General features: G+C 42.1%; 1 protein-coding gene across 1 annotated transcript in view; it reads left to right on the top strand.

Moving 5' to 3' along the window:
• The window catches only part of LOC309502712 (interferon alpha/beta receptor 1a-like), a 30891-nt gene that overhangs the window by 4765 nt on the left and 1365 nt on the right, over nucleotides 1-24761 (top strand). Inside the window, exons 2-6 of the mRNA XM_082175208.1 lie at nucleotides 10087-10222; nucleotides 12935-13125; nucleotides 13207-13367; nucleotides 16867-17014; nucleotides 17531-17688. Coding sequence (XP_082031334.1) covers nucleotides 10087-10222; nucleotides 12935-13125; nucleotides 13207-13367; nucleotides 16867-17014; nucleotides 17531-17688 — 794 coding nt within the window. The remainder of the gene's footprint in view (nucleotides 1-10086; nucleotides 10223-12934; nucleotides 13126-13206; nucleotides 13368-16866; nucleotides 17015-17530; nucleotides 17689-24761) is intronic.

The following is a 24761-nucleotide window of genomic DNA, read 5'->3' as shown; positions in this document are numbered from 1 at the left end:
TAAGATAAGGACAACTGAAACTCAACTCGACACTACAAAAAAAAACATAATTGACAATGACAATACTTAATGATCACAATTAAACATTAGTGTACCTAATATGTATGATGGGTGTGACAGTGTCACACTTATACCTTACAGTAAGTAGTAAGTGGTGCTTTGCATACCCCTCCCACACCCCCAAAAAAAGGGCTGCTGCTTGATGTCGTGTTGGTAGTAAAAAATATTGGGGTGGTGGTAAAAAAAGGTAGTAAATTCATCTCTATGATTCCTGCATATACCCTGATAATAAATCTTCGAATCCAAAAATGTTCACATTTGACATTGGAAAGCTCCGATCCTGCAGTGGATAATCACAGACTGATCTGTAGCTACAGTATGACCTAGCCATATGCTAAAGTTTAGGTGAAATAGAGCTAATAACCCAGTCATAAACTTTAGGTGCGGAATCCACTCCAAAAAAGTTGATAAATTCAAAAGTTGATATAATCTGTATGTGAATATGTGTATCTCAGGGGAAATGTTGCCCTTTAGAGGTATAGAATAAGGGCTTTCACACCAGAGGAACCCTTTCACAGCTCCTAACCCTAACCTAGCCCTAACCCAGGGGCGGAATGACTTCAGGAACTCCTTCTGGAGGAACTCATCTACTCCCACTTCAGAGTCGCTAGCTGAGCAGAAATATATAATCATGTTTCTCTTTCTCAGTTTTCTCCTCAGCGTAAAGGTTAAGAGCTCCATCTATCACTGTTTCCATGTTCCTTTTAATCTCGATCACATCTTTTTAAAATCATATTTAAACATGCTTTCGCACTGCCGGAGAGAACAGCGCTCATGTACACTATATGTCTGAAACAACTTGGCAAACAGTGTTTTCAACCTCAATGTATAGCCATTTCTGAGTTGCAAACATCAAATAATAACAGAAGTACTGGGGTAAAAGTGTGTAGTCCGGATATGAACGCTGATATTGAGGCATTTATAATTTATGCAGCTGAAAAAGTACACAAGACTGCAAACCTACACTAGACTACTAGGGTTATAATTAGAATTAGCCTTTATTGTCATTGCATCTGGACACAACGAAACTTCAGTGGCTGCTCAGCAGTGTTACCACACACACACACACACACACACACACACACACACACACACACACACACACACACACACACACACACACACACACACACCTGCGAGCAGCAGAAAGAGCCAGTGAAGGGTTTCAAACAGATGTTGCACAGTAAGAGTGGAAGATGACCCTCAGTTTAGGTACTGGAGGTCTTCTGGATAAACTGTTGAAGAGAGAGTGTGTGTGTGTTAGGGCTGTCAATCTTCCTCTATAATACTATTCGAATTCCATTCCTAATTTTATTTAATATTTGAATAATATTCTAATATTAAATGCTTAATCCTATTATTGATATTTATGACATTAAACAGGCTTTGTTTCACCAATGCCACTATAGCATGTGGTTGTTGTTACACGTAATGTCCACTAGAGAGGCATCTAACATTACACGATTTTTTTTTTTTAAATAATCCCTTAAACCATGACTTCTGCCAAGTTTTGTGGATAGAAATGGACATTGAGACAAACAAATATCTATATTTAATACAATATATAATACCGATAAAGAATATAAACGTAGCTATCCTAACCTTATTCAACTAACGTTGCAGACCTTCCTCAATATTAACGTAACTTAGCTGACCTACTTTATTGAAGTGCGCCTCAGCGACCGTTCGTTTCAGCGTTAGAGAATGTGAAAGTTATCAGAACACGTCTTTCTGCTTGGTGATAAAAGAATGTAGCCTACAGGATGTTTAATGCCTTATCGTAGAAAATGTCTGTTTGTGATTAGCCCAGTTCGTATCGCTTTTTCCTTTCCACAAGCGCTTGCTCTCCCGTGGCGTCTGTTGTTGCTATGCAACCATGAAGAGAGGCCAATGCCGCTTCTATTATGAGCGCGCTTGCCGTGCGATTGCCGGTACATTTGAAATAAACGAATTTGCACACCTAAAAAACGCGCTATGTGAACAGCCCGTTATGGCAAAGTGACATCAGAGTCCTGCACAGGTCTGATTTTGTAAATCCGCACCCGCCCGTACCCGCAGTGCTTCAAACCGCATCCGACCCGTTATCCGTCAACAGCACTAATTAAAATCCGCACCCGACCCGCTTAAAATAGAACCGACACCCGACCCGCACCCGAAATAAAATCAGTTTAGTCAATCACATTATAGACACAATTACAAAAATGTTTATTGCCAGGTCATACAGAAGTTATAACGACAATTAACACAAGGACAACTTCAGCCGAAGCTGTCAAAAGGCCGGCACATGAAGAACATGGCTAACGTTACCACAAAACTGAGTAACAGACGCGGCTACAACACTATATCTGCCACGCAATTTCGTCTAGCCTACATCTGACAATTTTGGGTTCAAACACGCCCTGCACACCACACATACTTATCAGTGTTAATTTTGAAAAATACCGTTCGATAGAACGGCTTGGTTTGTTACCACAGTTATCTGCGTGCTTCCTCAGTGATGAAGTTCCACATGTGCGGCTATCCAACACGAACATGCAGCAAAGCCTTTCACAATATTGTTTTCTTCAGATAACTCCAAATTTCTCCCACACACTGGACTTGACTTTTGATGACGTATTGTCGACAACTTTACAATCTCCACTAGCTATTCTTTTCTTCAACTCCTCAGCATCCATCTCGACGACTGCAAGCAGATCGCGCGCGCGGTTATGAGGAATTTTTAAAAGTGAAAGTAGCCTAGGTAACGTTATAGATCCTGGGAGGGCATGGCCACAAATAAACTGATGTGGATTTTAAATTATTTTATCAACTTGAAATACAGGAATATTTTTGTGTTCCTAAAAATATGCATGTATTTTTACGTTTGCATGTGATTGTTTTAAACCCGTGTTTCCCCCGTGTCCGACCCGACCCGCACCCGTATCCGACACAGTTGGATATTTTTCACCCGTTTGAGCAAAATTTGCGGGTACCCGAACCCGTGCAGGACTCTACGTGACATTAGCCTAATCGAAAATATTTCCATATGTGGATCTTTCCTCCTTTCTTGTCAACAAGCGTTTTTAGGTGTGCAAGTAAGTGAATGAAGTGAATGTAGTGATATTACTGATCATGTGAAGATTTTGCAGCGGCTCTGAATACATTGTAGGGGAAAACACTAGAGGTCGACCGATTCATCGGTTTTGCCGATTAATCGGCACCGATAGTTGATTGGTGGAACTATCGTTATCGGCAAAAATACATAACGATAGTTTTTCCTGGTTGCGTCCGTTACTGGAGCGGCTGAGAAGCTCGCGCTGTCATTCATTACACAGTAAGAGAGAGCTGAGAAGGGTCTGCTGGCATCATGCAGTACAAGAGCGGCCTCTAGAGGTGTAATAAAAACTATCGCTGATGCCTCGTGTTGTTTATTTCGACACGTGATGCTGCGTGCTGCACTGAGAGCACACGCTGCGTGGAGAGCGCTGACATCAGATGCGTGTTTAAAGCACCGACGGCTAAAAGGTAGCCTATGTATACAGTACATTTTTTCATATCATTATAAAGTGATTAATTTGTTGACTAAATGCTGCATTAGTAGAGAAAGAACAGCACAACAGTATGTTTGTTTGCCTTCGAGGCTGAGAGGACGCTAACATTAGTAGTACCTCAAGCGGTTAAAACACTGACAAAAATAAACGTCCGACCCGAATGTTTAATGTCACAATTGTTACCATCTATTTGCATTAGTTTATATCGAGCTGGTCACTTTTATGCATTAAATATGCAGAGAAGTTGCATATTTAAAGCTAGAGACGTAAGATAGCAAACTGATATGTTCATACAGCCGACAGAAAGATATAAACAAATCAGAAAAGCATTCGATTTCGGTAATTTTTTCATCATCACTTTAAAACATATTTTGTTATTTTGATTAGATAATCATCAAGTGTTTATAAAATAGAAGCAAAAGTGTGAGACTACATGTAATATTTATGTCATTTCAATGCTCTGGCGTTGTAGATATTTAAAGTTGGCCATCTTTAAGCATGACTGTTTGGATTTATATGAAATGATAACACTTACAGTAAAATTCCATATGTAACATTAACTAAGGTTAATAACTGCTGTATAAGTATTGTTCATTATTTGTTAATTAACATGTACTAATTTATATTAAGTACAATATATAAATTTAAATTAAGGTTTTTATTTGTTAACTAACATGAATGATCAAGGTGCAATTGTATTGCTCAAATATTTTACCGATCAAATTTTGTTACTTTTTTATTCATTAAGTTGGCTTGAAAAAGAACAGTTAAACAGTTACATTTTAATGTTACTGGTTTTATTTGTTATTTAGAGTATTACTTTTTGTTTCAGTTTGAATGAATGTCTTTTATGGACTTCAATATTTATTCATATTTATATATTTATTTCATTTAACATGTTTTCATGGTTCAATACAGTTTTATTATTTTTATAATAAAGTTCAGCACTGTTTTACTTGGAGTGTTATGTTTTTTTTTTATCCAGAATCTATTTGAAAAACTATCGGTGGATTAATCGGTTATCGGCAAGTATGGCCCAACCTAACTATCGTTATCGGTAAAATCCACTATCGGTCGACCTCTGGAAAACACTAAGTTTGCCACTTCTTTATTTGTCATTTTTCCATTTATGGATTGAAATCCAAACACATTGCTTCTCAAATTGTCAGGAGTGGTGATCTCCATTTCCGTCGAGACATTGCTCTTCGCCATTTCTGACAGTATGATGATACAACGTGGATAACGTGCACAATTGTGTTACGATTCAAAAACTTTATTGTTCATCAGACGAAACATAAAAGCATGAATTTTTCACATGTGTGTAAGCCAAGGCGGCGAGAAAGGCAAGATTGCATATACATTTTTTTTATGGACATAAAAAAGCAATTTTCGAATAGTAACTTCATATTTCCTACATCAGGCTTTTATTGCTCATATATGCAGTTCAGTGATGATGCCGCTCCTCTCTTCTCCAGGCTAGATCACCATTTTACCTGTTTATTTGACATTTACATTAATGTGAACAAATTATTTTGAATCCAAATAATGTGTGGATAATCAAGTAGCCTAAGTGAAAGCAAATCTGCAAATGCATCCTATTGTTTGCCAGCAATGAAGGTCTTTATTAGTTGAACATCTTCATAAGCTGTCTGTGAATAAATGATTCCACAGGACAATGCATTCGATTTCATTTCATTCAGGGAATATTTTACAACCAGACAGATTATTAGTCTACGCCACGATAGCACTACTACACAGAATGACATCACCAGTTTCTTGGACATATACATAAATTTAAACATTAAATAAGCCATTGTCCACAGTTTATGAAATGAACAGCCGCCATCCCGCAGTGATGTGTGGGTTCATTGGATACTTTTTTACTCCAGTAACTATTAAGATTATTACTTTTACTTTGAGTAAATATTTCTATAAGTAGCCTACTTGTATAGTTTTTGGATACTCGCTACAAGCGCTACTGCGCTCATCTCTTGCACATCCATGGTTCATCTGTCGTGCGTCTCCTAGCAACGAGGAGTGTGTTTCTGCGCGAGTTTGTTGTGTTCGGAATGACTTGCACGTCTGGTAGTGTGTGATTCTCAGTCATGTAGTGGATGATGCCTAGTTTTTCTCTGTAATCGTTCACAAAGGCGGCGAGTGTATATTGCCAGCAGTTTAAAAATCTGTTCAGATTTTAAAAGTCATGTAGTGTATTCCAGCCTTAAGAAGTAGAAGTTAAACAAGTATCATCTATATACAGTATGAACGCAGTCTGGACATCATGATGTCATTGTCACGTGACCTACAACAGTTGTTCTGATGTTTATTAGCTGCTGTAAAGAGGAAGAGATGATCGGATCACGTGTGCTGCCGCTTTGCTTGAACCACGCCACATTAAAGAGCGCTGAAACAGTATTCATCGTTTGGGAACATGAGCCTGTGTTTCATATCAGAAATAACCTGCTCTGTCAGTGTGTGTGTGTGAGAGTTGAGAGTTGAAAATAAATCCTTCTTTCAATAAGTTGAAATGAAAGATGAAATTGCCAGTAGCAAATTAAATTTCGGGGTGGCCCCTTAGAGCTGCCCTGGCCCCGCCCCTAGACCCGCCTCTGGCTCCACCCCTAGACCCGCCCTGGCGCCTCTTTTTCCTCTGCCCCTAGACCGCTCTGGGTCCGCCCCTATACCCACCTCTGGCTCCACCCCTAGATCCGCCCTGGCTCCACCCCTATATGGCTCCACCCTGGCTCCACCCCATATGGCTCCACCCCTGGACCCACCCTTGCTCCACCCCGTATGGCTCCACCCCTAGACCCACCCTGGCTCCACCCCATATGGCTCCACCCCCTGGACCCACCCTTGCTTCACCCCGTATGGCTCCACCCCTAGACCCGCCCTGGCGCCTCTCTTTCCTCCGTCCCTAGACCCGCCCTGGCTCCACCTCTTCTCACACATTCCATCCAATCCTTCCCATTACAGGATAAAACCATTACGGATAAACTCGGGAACGAGTCTAAGAAGCAAGAGCGTGTAGAAGGTTTCTAGATGTTCATTTGAGGAGGCAGAGAGGCAGTGCCTCCTCAAAAATTAGGCAAACACTAAGAAATATGACTAATAACTGCATAAATGATTGGCTTTTCTAAGTGCCTGTACAGTGACACCAGCAGTGCATTGTGGGTAATTGAGAAGGAATGGGGGAAAGTCACATGATCGGAGGCACTGCGCTATGATTGAATGTTCACGCGATAAGTCCCGCCTCTTGCTTTCGTGCGCGTTCTGAATGAATAAATAATGGTGTAGAAATGGGAAGTTCATAAAAGTAAAAACTCTTCGCTCTGTGACACTGAGATAACTGGCAGATCTGTGTGTCTGTGTCCATCAGTGTTTCTGAGCAACTGATGAGCCCAACATAAACAGGGCTCTAGAGTGCGACCAATTTGGTCGCATATGCGACCAAATTTTGTAAGTGTGCGACTAACATTTTTCCTAAGTCGCACCGGTGCACCTAACGTCCTCGCATCCGCCGCCTCTCCACGGACGTTTGTTGGCGTTTGTTCTCCTTTGACGGAACTCACACTCTTCTCTCACGCGGTGCCACAGCTCGCACAACACGACAGCCCTGCTTAATAATGAGTGACGACGGAGGACAGAATTAAACATTCCAACGTAGCCTGGTTACACTTAAGGTCTGTTATATTAGTCTGATTTTATTTAAAATTTCGGCTTCCAAAGATTATAAAAAAATATATATTGAGGTAAACCCATTAAAAACTATCTAACTACGCGCAACTTCTTCCCTTCGCAGCATTAGGCGGTCATTTCTCCCTAAAACTCAGAATCAGAATCAGCACGATCAGTGATTGTTGTAAATGCAGTCTAGCTACTGTTGCTAAATTGCGGGACGCGTTTAATAACTGAAAGAGATATTAAAAACACAAAAATCTGCGCAAGAGATGCTGTTCGCATGGCGGCGCGCGCTCCGAAACAGACCGAGACCGGCCGAGACAAGCAAATTATACTTTCGGTTTCATGTGCAGATTGTGCGCGTCTAAACGATCAATTGTACACAAAAGCGTGTCAATTACCGGCTTTGAGATTCACTAAAACAGTTTATGTCTTAAATGGACGTAGTTATGGAAATAGTTGGGAGAAAATGGTGCATCAGTAGTAGCCTATTAGATCTGCATTCTGCACCCGGTCTTAAAGGGGCCGCAGTCTAATAAACATGTTGACGATTGCGCCATTACTGTAAATCAAACAACAAGAGAAAAATCACTCACAGCTCTTGAAAGAATAACTTCAGCTTTAATAAGCATTAATCTATTTATGATAAATTTTACAGTGTTATTTTACATTTTATTACTTTATTAGATTTCTTTTTAGACCATGCCTGAACAGTAATGTTGATAGGCCTTCCTGAAATTAAAGCACTGTGTAGGCCTATATAAAGTGTATCTTTGTTTAATTGTTTATCTTTTGTTTATCTATTGTTTATCTTTGTTTGTTATATATAAAACAAAAAGAACCATAAGAATACAGTTAAAGTACTGTATCGATAAGCAGTATCGGTAAGAGTAGGAATACCGTTAATAATTGTGCTTCAAAAAATAAATAAAAGTTTTTACCTACACCTTCTTGTTTAAATTCATTTACATAATATATATGAATGTGTATAGAGCGTAATAAAAAGGTGACCTTCAAATTGTGGCGTTAAAGGTGATACAGCCGAGGAAAAATTTGGGTGCACCCAAATTTTGTGCTGGTGCACCTAAATAAAAAAGTTAGGCGCACCAGTGCAACCAAGGCAAAAAGTTAGTCTGGAGCCCTGATAAAGAACACACTAAAGATCTATCTGGCTTTATGAGTGAACTCTGCACTCTTTCTGTAGTGGATTGCTGTGTTTCAGAGGATGTGCTGGCCACTGTTTCAGATGCTCAGTTCATCTCATGAGAATCTACGATGCAGAAAAACACAGTTTACATACACCTGGCAGAATCGGCTAAATATTAATCATTTTAGGAGTGTGTGTTTGAGCTCTTCACAGCCCTGACTGTGTGTGTGTGTTTGAGCTCTTCACAGCACTGACTGTGTGTGTGTGTGTGTGTGTGTGTGTGTGTGTGTGTGTGTGTGTGTGTGTGTGTATGTTTTTAGCTCTTCACAGCACTGACTGTGTGTGTGCCATCAGGGCAGAATGGAGGAAAACCCCTTGGGAGAACCCAGACTCAGTCACTCAGTTCTCCTCTGGCCAACGAGCGAACAGTGTGTGATTATGATTATGGCAGCATTACAGGTCAGAGGTCAGATTGGATCAGAATATTCAGGATATTTATCTAGTTCCATCTGGTTGAAGATCGGAGTCACGCCGGTATGGAGACAGGTTTGTTGAGGATCAGTGCCGATGCTGTCGTGTCGATGAGGCCTTCACAGGGGAGAGTCTAGTAGACACAACCTCTGCTGACACTTCAGGGATGCGTTGTGGTCGTGTCTAGGCTCAGGTCCACCATCTGATCTGGATACGGCCTGTGTCGAGGCACAGGTCCTCCATCTGATCTGGATCCGGCCCGGGTCCGGCTGACTACATCATGCGTTGTGGTCGTGTCGAGGCGCAGGTCCACCATCTGATCTGGATACGGCCCGGATCCGGCTGACTACATCATGGGTTGTGGTCGTGTCTAAGTGCAGGTCCTCCATCTGATCTGGATATGGCCAGGATCCGGCTGACTACATCATGCGTTGTGATCGTGTCTAGGTGCAGGTCCTCCATCTGATCTGGATACGGCCCGGGTCCGGCTGACTACATCATGCGTTGTGGTCGAGGCGCAGGTCCACCATCTGATCTGGATCCGGCCCGGATCCGGCTGACTACATCATGCGTTGTGGTCGTGTCGAGGCGCAGGTCCTCCATCTGATCTGGATCCGGCCCGGGTCCGGCTGACTACATCATGCGTTGTGGTCGTGTCGAGGCGCAGGTCCACCATCTGATCTGGATACGGCCTGGATCCGGCTGACTACATCATGTGTTGTGGTCGTGTCTAGGTGCAGGTCCTCCATCTGATCTGGATACGGCCCGGATCCGGCTGACTACATCATGTGTTGTGGTCGTGTGTAGGTGCAGGTCCTCCATCTGATCTGGATCCGGCCCGGATCCGGCTGACTACATCATGTGTTGTGGTCGCGTCTAGGTGCAGGTCCTTCATCTGGTCTGGATACGGCCCGGATCCGGCTGACTACATCATGCGTTGTGGTCGTGTCGAGGAGCAGGTCCTCCATCTTATCTGGATACGGCCCGGATCCAGCTGACTTATGTAAACCTCAGTATATAAACAGAAAGAGTAACATTAGCGTAGATGCCATTCTTATGATGTAACGAGTACATCAGGTGTTATAAGTAGCGTTATACTTTTACACTGTAAAAGTACTATGTGACGTGTGAAAACCTGTATGCGACCTTCTTAACTAAACGTGTTTGGTTGTGTGTGTGTGTGTGTGTGTCTCCCAGCTCTTGCAGATTGGAGCCCTCCTCAGAATCTCTCTGTTCAGAGTCTCAACACACAGTATGTTCTGCGCTGGGACTGGGCTGACGATCAGCAGAGTGCCATCAACGGGACGATCACCTTCACTGCACAGTATCTCCCGTAAGATCACTATATCTCTGCTTTCATCCATAAAATCATGTTTATTTAGATTATTGAGCCAATCTTCTAATTACAGATAACAAAATGAAAAATAATTACCCAGGCTGGACAGGTCATAATAGATTCTTGTGAGAGATTTGAGGTTCATGTCCTGTAGTATAAAAATATTTTAATATATTGACGTTATTTCCGACAATCACGGATTATAAGCCCTCACCACAGAAATGTGATAGTGACATCTCTTTGCTAAATGAACTCAATAACTTCTTTGCACGCTTTGAAGCACACAACTCCCCTCATGCACAGAAGATCATACTACCTTATGACGACCAGGTTCTGTGTCTCTCTCCGACCAGCGTGATGAGATCCTTCTCCAAGATCAACACCCGAAAAGCAGTTGGTCCAGACAGTATACCTGGTCGGGTGCTAAAGGATTGTGCAGGAGAGCTCAAAGATGTCTTTACGGACATCTTTAATATTTCTCTGAGCCAGGCTGTTGTACCTACATGCATTAAAACTACTACAATAATACCAATTCCAAAGAAATCAACCCCATCCGTTTTTAACGACTATCGCCCAGTCGCACTGACTTCTATTGTCATGAAGTGCTTTGAACGGATAGTCATGCAACATATCAAACACATTATTCCCCCCTCCCTGGATCCTTTCCAGTTCGCATATCGGGCCAACCGATCCGTCGATGATGCAGTTTCTACTGCTCTTCATTCAGCCCTCTCTCACTTGGAAACAAAGAACTCTTATGTGAGAATGCTTTTTATAGATTTTAGCTCGGCTTTTAATACTATCATTCCACAGCAGTTAATACAGAAACTGGACCAGCTTGGCCTAAACAACTCTGTGTAACTGGTTGTTGGACTTTCTTACTGGAAGACCACAGGCAGTTCGGGTTGGTAAAAACACATCTAGCCCCATCATATTGAACACAGGGGCTCCCCAGGGATGTGTTCTTAGCCCCTGCTTTTTACTCTGCTAACCCATGACTGTTCACCAATGTACAGCAAAAATAGTTTTATTAAGTTTGCGGATGACACAACTGTGGTGGGTCTCATCAACAACAATGATGAGACAAACTACAGAAATGAAGTGTGCCAACTGGCCAGGTGGTGCAGTGAAAACAACCTCTGTTTAAACGTAGAGAAAACAAAGGAGATTGTTGTGGACTTTCGGAGAGCTCATACCCAGCACCCTTCTTTGACCATCAATGGTGCTGCTGTAGAGAGAGTAAGCAGCACCAAGTTCCTGGGTGTGCACATAACGGAGGACCTCTCCTGGTCTACTAACACCGCATCACTGGCTAAGAAGGCCCAACAGCGCCTTTATTTCCTCCGCAAGCTGAAAAAAGCTAGAGCCCCGGCACCCATCATGTGTTCTTTTTATCGTGGTACCATTGAGAGCGTCCTGACATGCTGCATCATTGTGTGGTTTGGTAATTCCACTACTCACAACCAGAAAATGCTGCAGCGTATAGTGAATGCAGCCGGAAAAATCGTAGGTGCTACATTGCATCCCCTCAATGACATTTATAACTCCCAATTAACCAAAAAAGCACTCAGCATAGTGGGTGATCCCACCCACCCCTCACACGGCTTTTTTAGACTTTTGCCATCTGGGAGGAGGTTTCGGAGCCTGCAGGCCCGAACCACTAGACTGACAAAAAGTTTTATCCACCAGGCCGTCAGGAAATTGAACTCTCTTCCTCCTGCCTTTTTAGCACTTCCCTCTTTGCACTGAACTTTGACTCTGTCATAATAGCAAATGGATATGCACACATGTATATACACACGCATACATACAAGCATGCACACACACACGCATACACACACACATGCACATACACACACATACATACAAACATGCGCACACACATAGATACATACATACGAACACAATGCACTAGACACTTTAAAAAATTGCTGCTACTATATTTATAACTTATTGAAATGATCATGTGCCGAATGTTTGTATTGTGATTTATATATCATTTTGAATAATTGTCTAGTGTTGTGTTGGGGATTTTAACACCATGGGTCTGAGGGAAACGGAATTTCAATCCTCTTTATGTTCTGTACATAGAGTAAGAATTGACAAATAAATTGAACTTGAACTTATTTTCCTCCAAATTTCATTATCGTAATCTGTCGTAAACTAGATGTTTTGTTTTATTCTTGCACTTCTCGATGTGACTTATTTCTGTAAAGCAGAAATGAATGTCTGCTTAAAGGCAGTACAAGAAATACTACCTTGATGTGTAATATAGAATTATTTTTCTAGTAATTCGTGTCATTTTTGCATTATAATAGTAAGAATTAAGTGAGAAATGTGCTGAATTGTGCTTGGGCTTTATTGAAGCTCATAATCTTCATTGCCTACAGACACTCAGTCCATGAAGCCAGTCCTCTTCAGACTGACAAATGTTTCGCCAAATCTATGCAAAGCATAGGCAAAAGTTCTAAAGCATTATACTGTATTTTGTAAGTAAATATATAGAAGAATACAGACAGACACTGAAGCAAGTAAACATTGGGATGGACGTCCAAGCCATGACATGTTAATGCTTTAATAAATAAACTCCAAATGGGAGACATCCAGCAGTTTCCCTCAGGCATCATGTAGAAACCCTCTGTCCAGGGTCAGTGACTGCTTTACTTCACATGATGAATCGAGTCACTCATGTGGTCTTTCCTCCAACAGGGCATTTAAATCCCGTAAGCCGCCTCACGAGCAGGACTGGATGACCGTGTGCGCGGATGTTCTGGAGCGGCGCTGTGATTTCACTGATGCTGAACTGAGTTACTTGGGCATATTTCTCCTGCGTGTGCGGGCCAACACGGCACAGCATTTCTCCAACTGGACCAACATCACCTTCTGCCCAGATAAAGAGGGTGATTAAACTGGTCTGTTGTAATCTGGCCTCGACTCTTGATTCTGCGGTGTGACCAAAGCTCTGTCCCTATCCTCTGTAGCTGATCTAGGTCCTCCGTCCAGTGTGAAGCTGACCTCTGTTAAAGGGGATCTGGAGATCGTCATCGCTGACCCTCTGAGCAGCACCAACAAGTCCATGAAGACGCTGGTCAACGACATGCAGTACCTCATCCACTACTGGAAGCAGCTTGAAGGCTATCAGGTATCTGTGCGCTAATGAGCAGCAGTTGCACTGCATAGATCAGCGGTCCTCAACTCTGGCCCTTGAGGGCCCCTGTCCTGCAGGTGATCAAACACACCTGCCTGGGGTTCTCTAGTTGTCCTGCAGAGATCAACTCTGATCAAACACACCGGCCTGGGGTTCTCTAGTGGGCATGCAGAGATCAGCCCTGATAAAACACACCTGCCTGGGGTTCTCTAGTGGCCCTGCAGAGATCAGACCACTGAGATTAGCCCTGATCAAACACACCTGCCTGGGGTTCTCTAGTGGTCCTGCAGAGATCAGCCCTGATCAAACACACCTGCCTGGGGTTCTCTAGTGGTCCTGCAGAGATCAGCCCTGATCAAACACACATGCCTGGGGTTCTCTAGTGGTCCTGCAGAGATCAGACCACTGAGATTAGCCCTGATCAAACACACCTGCCTGGGGTTCTCTAGTGGTCCTGCAGAGATCAGCCCTCATCAAACACATCGGCCTGGGGTTCTCTAATGGTCCTGCAGAGATCAACCCTCATCAAACACACCGGCCTGGGGTTCTCTAGTGGTCATGCAGAGATCAGCCCTCATCAAACACACCTGCCTGGGGTTCTCTAGTGGTCCTGCAGAGATCAGCCCTCATCAAACACACCTGCCTGGGGTTCTCTAGTGGCCCTGCAGATATCAGCCCTGATCAAACACACCTGCCTGGGGTTCTCTAGTGGTCCTGCAGAGATCAGGCCTGATCAAACACACCTGCCTGGGGTTCTCTAGTGGCCCTGCAGAAATCAGCCCTGATCAAACACACCTGCCTGGGGTTCTCTAGTGGCCCTGCAGAGATCAGTCCTGATCAAACACACCTGCCTGGGGTTCACTAGTGGTCCTGCAGAGATCAGCCCTGATCAAACACACCTGCCTGGGGTTCTCTAGTGGTCCTGCAGAGATCAGCCCTCATCAAACACACCTGCCTGGGGTTTTCTAGTGGCCCTGCAGAGATCAGCCCTCATCAAACACACCTGCCTGGGGTTTTCTAGTGGCCCTGCAGAGATCAGCCCTGATCAAACACACCTGCCTGGGGTTCTCTAGTGGCCCTGCAGAGATCAGCCCTGATCAAACGCACCTGCCTGGGGTTCTCTAGTGGCCCTGCAGAGATCAGCCCTGATCAAACACACCTGCCTGGGGTTCTCTAGTGGCCCTGCAGAGATTAGTCCTGATCAAACACACCTGCCTGGGGTTCACTAGTGGTCCTGCAGAGATCAGCCCTCATCAAACACACCTGGCTGGGGTTCTCTAGTGGTCCTGCAGAGATCAGCCCTGATCAAAGACACCTGCCTGGGGTTCTCTAGTGGTCCTGCAGAAATCAGCCATCATCAAACACACCTGCCTGGAGTTCTCTAGTGGTCCTGCAGAGATCAGCCCTCATCAAACACACCTGCCTGGGGTTCTCTAGTGGCCCTGCAGAGATCAGCCCTCATCAAACACACCGGCCTGGGGTTTTCTCGTTGCCCTGCAGAGATCAGCCCTCATCAAACACACCTGCCTGGGGTTCTCTAGTGGTCCTGCAGAGATCAGCCCTCATCAAACACACCTGCCTGGGGTTTTCTAGTGGCCCTGCAGAGATCAGCCCTCATCAAACACACCTGCCAGGGGTTCTCTAGTGGCCCTGCAGAGATCAGACCACTGAGATCAGCCCTGATCATACACACCTGCCTGGGGTTCTCTAGTGTTCCTGCAGAGATCAGCCCTCATCAAACACACCTGCCTGGGGTTCTCTAGTGGTCCTGCAGAGATCAGCTCTGATCAAACACACCTGCCTGGGGTTCTCTAGTGGCCTTTCAGAGATCAGGCCTGATCAAACACACCTGCCTGGGGTCCTCTAGTGTTCCTGCAGATATCAGGCCTGGGGTTCTCTAGTGGTCCTGCAGAGATCAGCCCTCATCAAACACACCTGCCTGGGGTTCTCTAGTGGTCCTGCAGAGATCAGCTCTGATCAAACACACCTGCCTGGGGTTCTCTAGTGGCCCTGCAGAGATCAGCCCTTATCAAACACACCTGCCTGGGGTTCTCTAGTGGTCCTGCAGAGATCAGCCCTCATCAAACACACCTGCCTGGGGTTCTCTAGTGGTCCTACAGAGATCAGGCCTGATCAAACACACCTGGGGATATTTTGGGGATATTTTGGGGATATTTAATTTAATTTTATCAATCAATAAATTCCTCTTGAAATAAACTTTGTTGTATTATTTAAATTTAATACTGTGAAGCTGCTTTGATACAATCTGTATTGTGAAAAGCGCTATACAAATAAACTTGACTTGACTTGACTTGACCTGCCTGGGGTTCTCTAGTGGTCCTGAAGACCTTTATTAACTGGTGCAGGTGTGTTTGAGCAGGGTTGGAGCTGAACTCTGGAGGACAGTTCTGCTGCATCCCAATTTGCCTACTTATACTACGCCCTAAAAGTATGTACTCTTTTTTTGTGAAGAAAAAGTACATACTTTTGAGTGTGTGCAAAAGAGTAGTCAATCTTTTGGACAAACAATTTCATCATCTTTAACGGACAGCTTTGTTATGTGGATCCTGTCACCATAAACTGTACAGTCAATCATCTTGTCACAGTTCAAATCTTCCATTCAATCTAAATTTTATTTCCTACCATTTCGGAGAGAAATGTTGCAGTACGTTGATCTGCTAGTCGTTGGTCTTTCTTTCGGAGACTCTCATGTGTTTGCAATTTGAATATAATGATGCATTAAATTTCATGGCTAAACATATCTTTACAAAAGTTCACAATGCTGCTGCAGGTGAAATATGATGTGGACAACACTGAATATATACATTTTTGTCAGGTTAGATACTGATAATGAATCACTCAAACCACTTTATCTAAACCTCTCTGCTTAACCGCCGGACTCGCGTGTCCTCCATGTCTGTAGATTTTTTTTTGTAGTTTGTAGTTCTAATCGAATCCTCGTCCTGCGCGCCATTGGTTGTTGGCAATATTAGCCGTTAAAGTATGCATCAATCTGCACTTTGGATTCTGACCAGAAATAGTAGACCATCCGTGTATCTTTGGAATACTCATTTCAACATACTATGATTTGGGACGTACTTATTCTATTTTCAAGTACTATTTAGGATGGATAGTATGCGAATTGGGACGCACCGATAGTGTCTGAAAGTGGCATCTAATGTGGACTAGTAGAATCTCTGATGTCAGCATCATGTCAAGGAATACAGAAGTGCTTTTAAGAGCATGATGACCACGTCCTTTAGAAAGATGTTGGTTTCTAATCTGTATCCAGATTCTTCTGTCTGAAAGTACTTTAAAACTATTTCCACAAACACTGAGGTCCAGAAGTCTGAATATGTGGATGTCACTGGATTTTTGGACCATTAATCTACCAATAATAATAATATTAAAAATGATAATAATGGTTCTGCTGAGTGAAGTATAGCGTTCCCGCTATAGCTTACTCATTCCCTCTCTCCTTGTGCCTGTGCAGAAGGCTGAAGTCTTGAAGACGCAGAATAATGTGGTGACGCTGTCTGAGCTGGACCGATGGACAGAGTACTGTGTCAAAGTTCAGAGTCGCTATGACTTCTACAACAAGACAAGTGACTTCAGTGACATACACTGCACACGCACCGAAGGTCAGCAGATCCATCACACACACACTCACTAACTCACTCACTCACTCACTCACTCACTCACGCTGAGTTCAGTTTGCTTTCCAGTGAAATCATATATGGTTGTTAATAACTCTTCATGTCTGATAACATATTTCATGTGTCATTTATGAGTCATGTGTCATGTTAACCTCTTTGGTTCAAGAAAAGGTTAATGAACAACCCACACTCAAATGTTTCTTAAACATACAGCCACAGAACTGAAAACTAAATATGGTGCTCCTGTGACACAACTTACCCCTCACTGCACCTTTACCTAGTAAACACTGCCATTCTGAGAAACATGATTCATTTAATAAATGTAATTATCTTAAGCTACATCATTTATATGGTTATTCAGCAATATCTATGATATTTATAACCTACCATTTATGGATCATGTTACATAAGGCAGAATCTATGCTTCAGATGTCATGGCTAGTCCAGCCCAGATGAATGAGTGTGAGACGTGTAGAGATTGAATGCTGTGTGTGATTTCAGGACTGATTCCGTACTGGCAGATATTTCTGTACTTCCTGTTGTCGCTGGGGGTGTGCTTCCTGCTGGGGCTGCTGGTGTGGTTTAGCTTTTACAAGGTGTTTAAGTCCTTCAAGAGCATCTTCTACCCAAATGTTCAACTCCCGTCTCACATTCAGGAGGTAAAAACATTTATACTCTTTGTTACATGCTATGATATCACAAGGTTTCAGTAACCTTTGATTAAAGATGTGTCAGTTAGTTGTTATGCATTGATTAACCCTCTGGAGTCTGAGTTGTTTTCTGGCCCTGGAGGTGTTCTGACATGCTCTGACATTTGTGCTTATTTCTGTTACTTGTGACATTGTCATGGCTAAAGTCTTATTACACTGTATTTAGCACAAACTCTGCTACAATAATATATCAGCAGCATGTATGTAAAAGTTTGTAGTTTTGAGATAATGACATTTATGCGTGGTTTGTGAAAATACAAAAAAAAAAATGTCACTGAAATAAGGCCATGAAACCCATACTGATTATTTCTTCACAAGACTTTTGAAAATTGTATCACGTAGCCTAGAATATTTGCTCCAAAACTATGTGAAAATCACCCTGACTGCTCATTCAGATAAGACAATATATTGATTTAAAATTTCTAAGACGTGTTTTGTGTGAGAAAGCCTTATGCGAAGAGGCGTGATCATCTCATTAATATGTAAGCCTTTAACACCTGAGAAAGACAAAGACACTCCCCTAACTGCCCTATTAGGAGCTATCAGGCCCTGTCATTCAGAGCAACCTTGCACAAAGAATGAGGAGATTTAAAAAAAATGGCTTTTAGATTGTTTGGATTTATTTACAACACAACATAATCCAAAGATACACAACAAATGACAAAAGAGCACATTGAAAACAATGATCCAAAGACAGAGACCTTTGTGCCATTCCTAAAAACATTGTACATACCTTTCATTTCCAAGGTGTTTTGATTTTCACTTTACCATGTTCATATACAGAGACTCATGTGAATGTTGAAGTCAGCAGGACTCAGTGGAGCATCTGGTCCCTAAAAGAAAAAAAGTGAACATACTGGTATCAAGAGAAACTAGGCCTGCACGATTTTGGGAATACATTTTAGATTTTTCTGGTTAAAATGGCTTTTTAAAATTCACAGAATACACACACACACACACACAAATGTTTCCAACAATATATAATATAATGAACACCAGGTTTGTTGTGCCTTGTAGGCATAGGCTATGCGAAGTGCTGCATAAAATAATAATAACAATAACCTATAGCAGCCTATAAATCTTCCAAAAGATTTCAGTAACAACTATGCTAAAGAAAAATATATTGATTATCATATGTTACTTCAAATGTTTCCATTCGTTATGATGATATGAAATGAGATAATAGTAAAAACATAAAGCCTAATGTTTGGTGCATTTTGCTTTTCAAACGCGATCGTGCTCCAAAATATGATACATTCAAACGCGATCGCGCTCCAAAATATGATACATTATGGTTACCATATTATACATATCTACGTTTGAGCAGATATCTACAAACAGTATTTAACAGTAAACACGGGTCTAAATATTATAATATTCACCATATATCTAGCAACAGTTCAACTGCAATGTGAAGTTTATGCAACAATACCATAAACTAAGTAAGAATTTCTTACCTTACATCTTTCTTGTCTTCAAATCGCGTTCTTCTTCTTCTGGGGGTAAATCCAATGTAAGCTCACGGCGCGTCTTTCAAACTCGACGAAAAGCAGAGACTTGTGAAGTGTTTTGGTGTTTTGTGTTTGAGGTAACGAGCGCGTTCGCGTTCCATGTGGAGATTTGCATGTGAATCTCTTTTGCGCGAGTGGGCGTGGTCAAATTAAAAATAATGAGCAAGCGTTTGAGATACTGGACATCCTGTTGGTTTTATACAAATTACTTAAACAGAGAATATTTGTTTTCAGTTTGTATCCGATCATTTAAAAGTACACACTTAAATGATTATAAAGGTATATGGCTCATAAATGTGTGACAAGTATTCGCTGAGTTTTGTTTCAGTTTATAGACGTGCTCAAGAAAAAAAAGTTCACCGCGACGGAGAGGCAGAACGTAGAAAATACAAAAGTAGAAATATCACAGATTCTTTTTTTATATTTCTTTTTTCTGTATGACCATAAATGACGGAGTAATTTAAGTTTATTGTGCTACAATGTGACGAAAATCCAGCAAAACACGGGGGCGCGTTTGCCGACCTCAGAGGGTTAACTGTCAAAATACATCAGATTTCTCCAGGAATAAAGACAAAAGACAGTGTTTGCAGAGAAGCATTTCTGTTGAATGGATTCACATTTTTACTACAGTTACCTATTCTAACTTGTCAATATGACAAAAAATACATAATACGAGAGTTTTGCGAGAGATATAGCCTAAGGGTCATCTATATGGGACATCTTTCGGGGGTCATCTATAGGGGTTGTCTATACAGGCCATCTATAGAGGTTGTCTATATGGGTCATCTATGGGGTTGTCTATACAAGCCATCTATAGGGATTGTCTATACAGGCCATATATAGGAGTTGTCTATACAGGTCATCTATTGGGGTTGTCTATACAGGACATCTTTATGGGTCGTCTATATGGGCCATCTATAGGGGTTGTCTATATTGGGCCATCTATAGGGATTGTCTATACAGGCCATCATTAGGGGTCGTCTATATGGGCCATCTTTATCGGTCGTCTATATGTGCCATCTATAGGGATTGTCTATACGGGACATCTTTATGGGTCGTCTATATGGGCCATCTATAGGGGTTGTCTATATTGGGCCATCTATAGGGATTGTCTATACAGGCCATCATTAGGGGTCGTCTATATGGGCCACCTATAGGGATTGTCTATACGGGACATCTTTATGGGTCGTCTATATGGGCCATCGATAGGGGGTTGTCTATTTGGGTCATCTGTATGTGACATCTATAGGGGAAATCTATAGGGGGTCGTCTATGTGGGACATACATAGGGGGCCAGATATAGGGGTTGTCTATGCAGGACATCTTAATGGGTCGTCTATAGGGGTTGTCTTCATGGGTCGTCTATATGCAACATATATAGGGCTCATAACATCTTTAGCAGTCGTCTATACAGGACATTTATAGAGGTCATTTATATGGAAAATCTATAGGCAACATCTTTAGGGGAGATGTCTCTGCAATTCCTGCTCTATGCTAGAGAAAAATCTGAGATTGATTCCTGTGATTACCTAAAATAAACTCAATATAACGAAACAATAAACTGGAAATAATGTATTATTTTACATAATTTAAAAAAATATCTATCATTTCTTTTCCTCCATCAACACCCCTCACACACTTGATTTGATTATTTGGTATTTAAGAGGCCCTTGATCTATGCCATTTGGTTATCAGAATCTGTGGAGATAAGTAGATTTGATTAATCAAGTCCAGTTGTGTGCTGTTGTCCTAATTAACAGTGTCTTGCACCGATTCTAAAACTCAGTTGATGACAGACAGTGGTGAAGTATTCCATTTTCAACTGGCATTTATTTGTATAGCGCTTTTTTGCATGGTTTTACATTACAATTTAGTTATTTAACTTTGTGTCCAAGTAACGTCCATATGCCAGAAATGTACAGTTCGAAGATAATACAAATCAAATCAATACAAATAGTTATGTATTAATTTTTTGCAGAAACAAAGAGTTTGACAATATAACAGCTGTGTACACAGATCCAGAACACAGACTGTGCTGTTTCATACTCAGATGTCCTGAGGAAAGTTATCTCTGAGCCTGCTTTAACCCTTTAGGCGCCAGAGGTTTTTTCCTAAAACGTTCGATTTTGACATCTTAAATTCAAAAGGCTATATCTTAAAAGTGATAAAAGATAGAGACTTTCTGTAAATGAGAGAAATATTAAGGATGACCCAAAGTTTATGTAGGGATTACATTTTCCCATCTAATTTGCATATTATGACGTCATATGGTGGCGGCCATCTTGGATTATTGAATTTTCATGAAAAGTCACATGTTTAAATGATAAAATGCAGCACTTCTTATCCCCCAAAATGTCCCTCACCTTCTGTATGCTATATTGCACAATACTGAATGCTCAGGTATATAGTAAGTAGTAAACAAACTGTGTAAATCATTACTAATAAATGGTAGAAACGAATACATGTAGCGGTTGGCCTTTTGCTGTAGAGATTTTCCATTTACTACATACAGTAGGCACTCTGATTCCATGTATGGGGCACATATATATTATTCATATGATACACAAACACAAGTAGACAAGACCTGTTTAGTTCAAAAACTCACACGCCACGGCAAGGCACAGATCATGAGTGAGATGACGAGACAAGACGAGAAACAATGTTAGTTGTTGTTGGGTTTTTTTTTTTTTTTAGCTGACAAAGACACACACATTACAAGGACATGAACACACATCACAAGGACATGAACACACAAAAAAGAACACATTGTACACTACTAAATGGTCAGGGAAATAGATAGTAAATAAACTGTGTAAATCATTACTAATAAATGGCAGACAAAAAAAAAAAATAGAATTTATGTAGCAGGCCATTTGCTGTAGAGATAATGACTCCCTATCCATCCAGGTGACATTTCTTGTAGTGTTTCATGGTGTGGTATCTCTTATTGCAAGTTACAACAATATTCGGCCCAATAATCCTCCAACTCTGACTTCTCTACCAGACCCATACTCAAATGCAGAGAAAAGAAGGCTTTCATTTCACTGACAGTTACGTTAGACCATTGATGAAATCTGGAGTGTGGCTGGAGTTGATGGGAGGCTAAAAACTGATGGGCGTAGCGATTTGTCTCATTTACAAGTAAATTCCAGAAATCATCAGAGAGAAAGAGTGATAGAAAATCTAGGGGCGAATTGGCATTGGAGAGTTCTCTTTCCCCCAGATATCCAATTGGCTGATCAAAGGGCGTGACCCAACTTTGGTACTCATCCTCATTGGCCAAATACTCAAAGCCGGCATTCCCATCAGCTTGCGATAAACTATGCATAATAGCCCCTCTGCCCCGTTTCACACCGCCTCTGCTCCTGCTACGAGAAGCGCGGGCGCGGCCAGATCTGCCTCACGCGCCGAGTGTGCACAAGCTCGGACTACTGTCATTGTCATTGCGACTCCCCACCCTGCCTCCACGTTGCCCCCTAACTGTCCTATGAATACTTCGACCTCGTCTAACATACCCTGTGGCATTAGACATAGTCTCCACCACAATACTGTCGCCGCCGCGATCGCGGCGAGGCACACGGTCAGAAGACAAAGCTACATGGCTAGCGCAGTAAAAATCTCCCGCCTCATTCCCCACATCACTAACACGCCTGCTAACTTCGCGATGAACACTCCGACCCCGTGAAACATTGTTCCCACCACTGACATTGGGCAAAGGACAATCTACATTGGGCAAAGGATTCACCGTTTGTGCTTGGTGTAGGGCTATACTTTCACTTTCAGAATCACCGTCATCTTCTGAAGGCAAATATTCCCCTTCAGAATCAGGGTCGGCGAATAGAAGTCCCAACACTTCATTGCGGGTAAGCTTTATTGATGCCATTAGATAATAATAATAATAATAATAATAAGCTAATGCAAATACTCGCTGACGTTGACAATATTGCTCTGATAAAATGGCTCACTCGCACACTAGCTCCGCTTTTGTTCGCACTGATTCAATGTGCTCTTGCTCGAAGATTTTGTATAGAAGCATGACGTTTTTTTGAGTCGGGGATGAAGTATGATATGTCTGCCATCTAGTGGAGGGGAGGTCGAACGAAATTTGACACCCTATTTGACAAAATCGGCCGTTTTATTCAGTGCCGCATCTTGTCGCGTAAACTCGACCGTGGCGCCTAGAGGGTTAATACTACAGCACCTTCTCCCAAACACGCTTGGCCAAGCCTTTCTCAGCATCACTCAGTATTAATGTCCTGAAGGGAAGGCAGGTCGGTTCCCTAACCAGGCTGTGTTAGCTGTGGTGTTAGGATGCTTCCGATATCGTTGTGATAGAAGGTCCTGAGATTCCGAAGAGTTGAGGCTGTGCTTTCTTCATCACTGAATGAGTTCTGTAACTTTACAGCCTGGAAATAAAAAAATTGTTATCCACACTACAGCCTTCTAAATGAAAACAGGATGATAAAACTTCTGAATTATTAGCAATGAATTCAGACTCCTAAGAGTAACCATTAGAAACTCGCTCAGCTCTCACACCCGGCTAAAGGCCCGTTTACACCAAGAATGATATTGATAACAATATTAGCATCCACACTGGCGGATGATCACATTGTTTATTATAAGTGTGCTGCAGTTTTGTCTTCTGCTGTTTAAATGCTTTGAAGAAGGGTAGATTCTGACTGTCAGTGATGTTATCGTTCATCAGCTGGAAAACACTGTTCTGGCAGTGATTCTCTGTGCTATTACTGTTACAGTTGTGCTGGGGACTCACTGTTCTCTTAGAATTAGAACGATTATGAAAGCTTTGTAGTTAGCGTGTCATTTGGTTTGTGATGGCATGTGGTTTGGTGGTCTGATCTAAATGCGAGAGCAAAGCTGTGTGACGCGAGCCGTCTCTCACCGCTCGCCTGCAGCTGCAGATGTTGTGTTTCCGGTCGAGCAGGTGCTCAACCACTTCCAGTTCCCTCACGTGCAGAAACCAGACATATCTGAAGCATTCAATTGATCAAAAAACTAAAGATTCTCATTCAAATAAAAGCTGTTCTTTTCAACTTTCTATTCAATGAATCCTGAAGTAATGTATCAAATGTATCACAGTTTCCATAAAAATTTGAAGTGTTTTCAACAATGATAGTAATCATAAATGTTTCTTGAGCATCAAATCATCATATTATAATGATTTCAGAAGGATAAAGGTAAACCAGGGTCTAAAAACTTATCATGAAGTCAGTGATCCTGAATTCTACCAACTCAAACAGCAGGAATCAGATCTTGTGTGTCTGAGCAAGACCTGGAGAAGAGCATTCATGAATCCATCTAATGAAGGACTGTTAGCCCATCTAATGAAGGACTATTAGCCCAATCCAATGAAGGACTGTTAGACCATCCAATGAAGGACTGTTAGACCATCCAATGAAGGACTGTTAGCCCATCTAATGAAGGACTGTTAGCCCATCCAATGAAGGACTGTTAGACCATCCAATGAAGGACTGTTAGCCCATCTAATGAAGG

The sequence above is a fragment of the Leuciscus leuciscus genome, assembly GCF_965113295.1.
Source record: "Leuciscus leuciscus genome assembly, chromosome: 7".
Lineage (NCBI taxonomy): Eukaryota > Metazoa > Chordata > Actinopteri > Cypriniformes > Leuciscidae > Leuciscus > Leuciscus leuciscus.
This window is presented reverse-complemented; position numbering and strand designations above follow the sequence as displayed.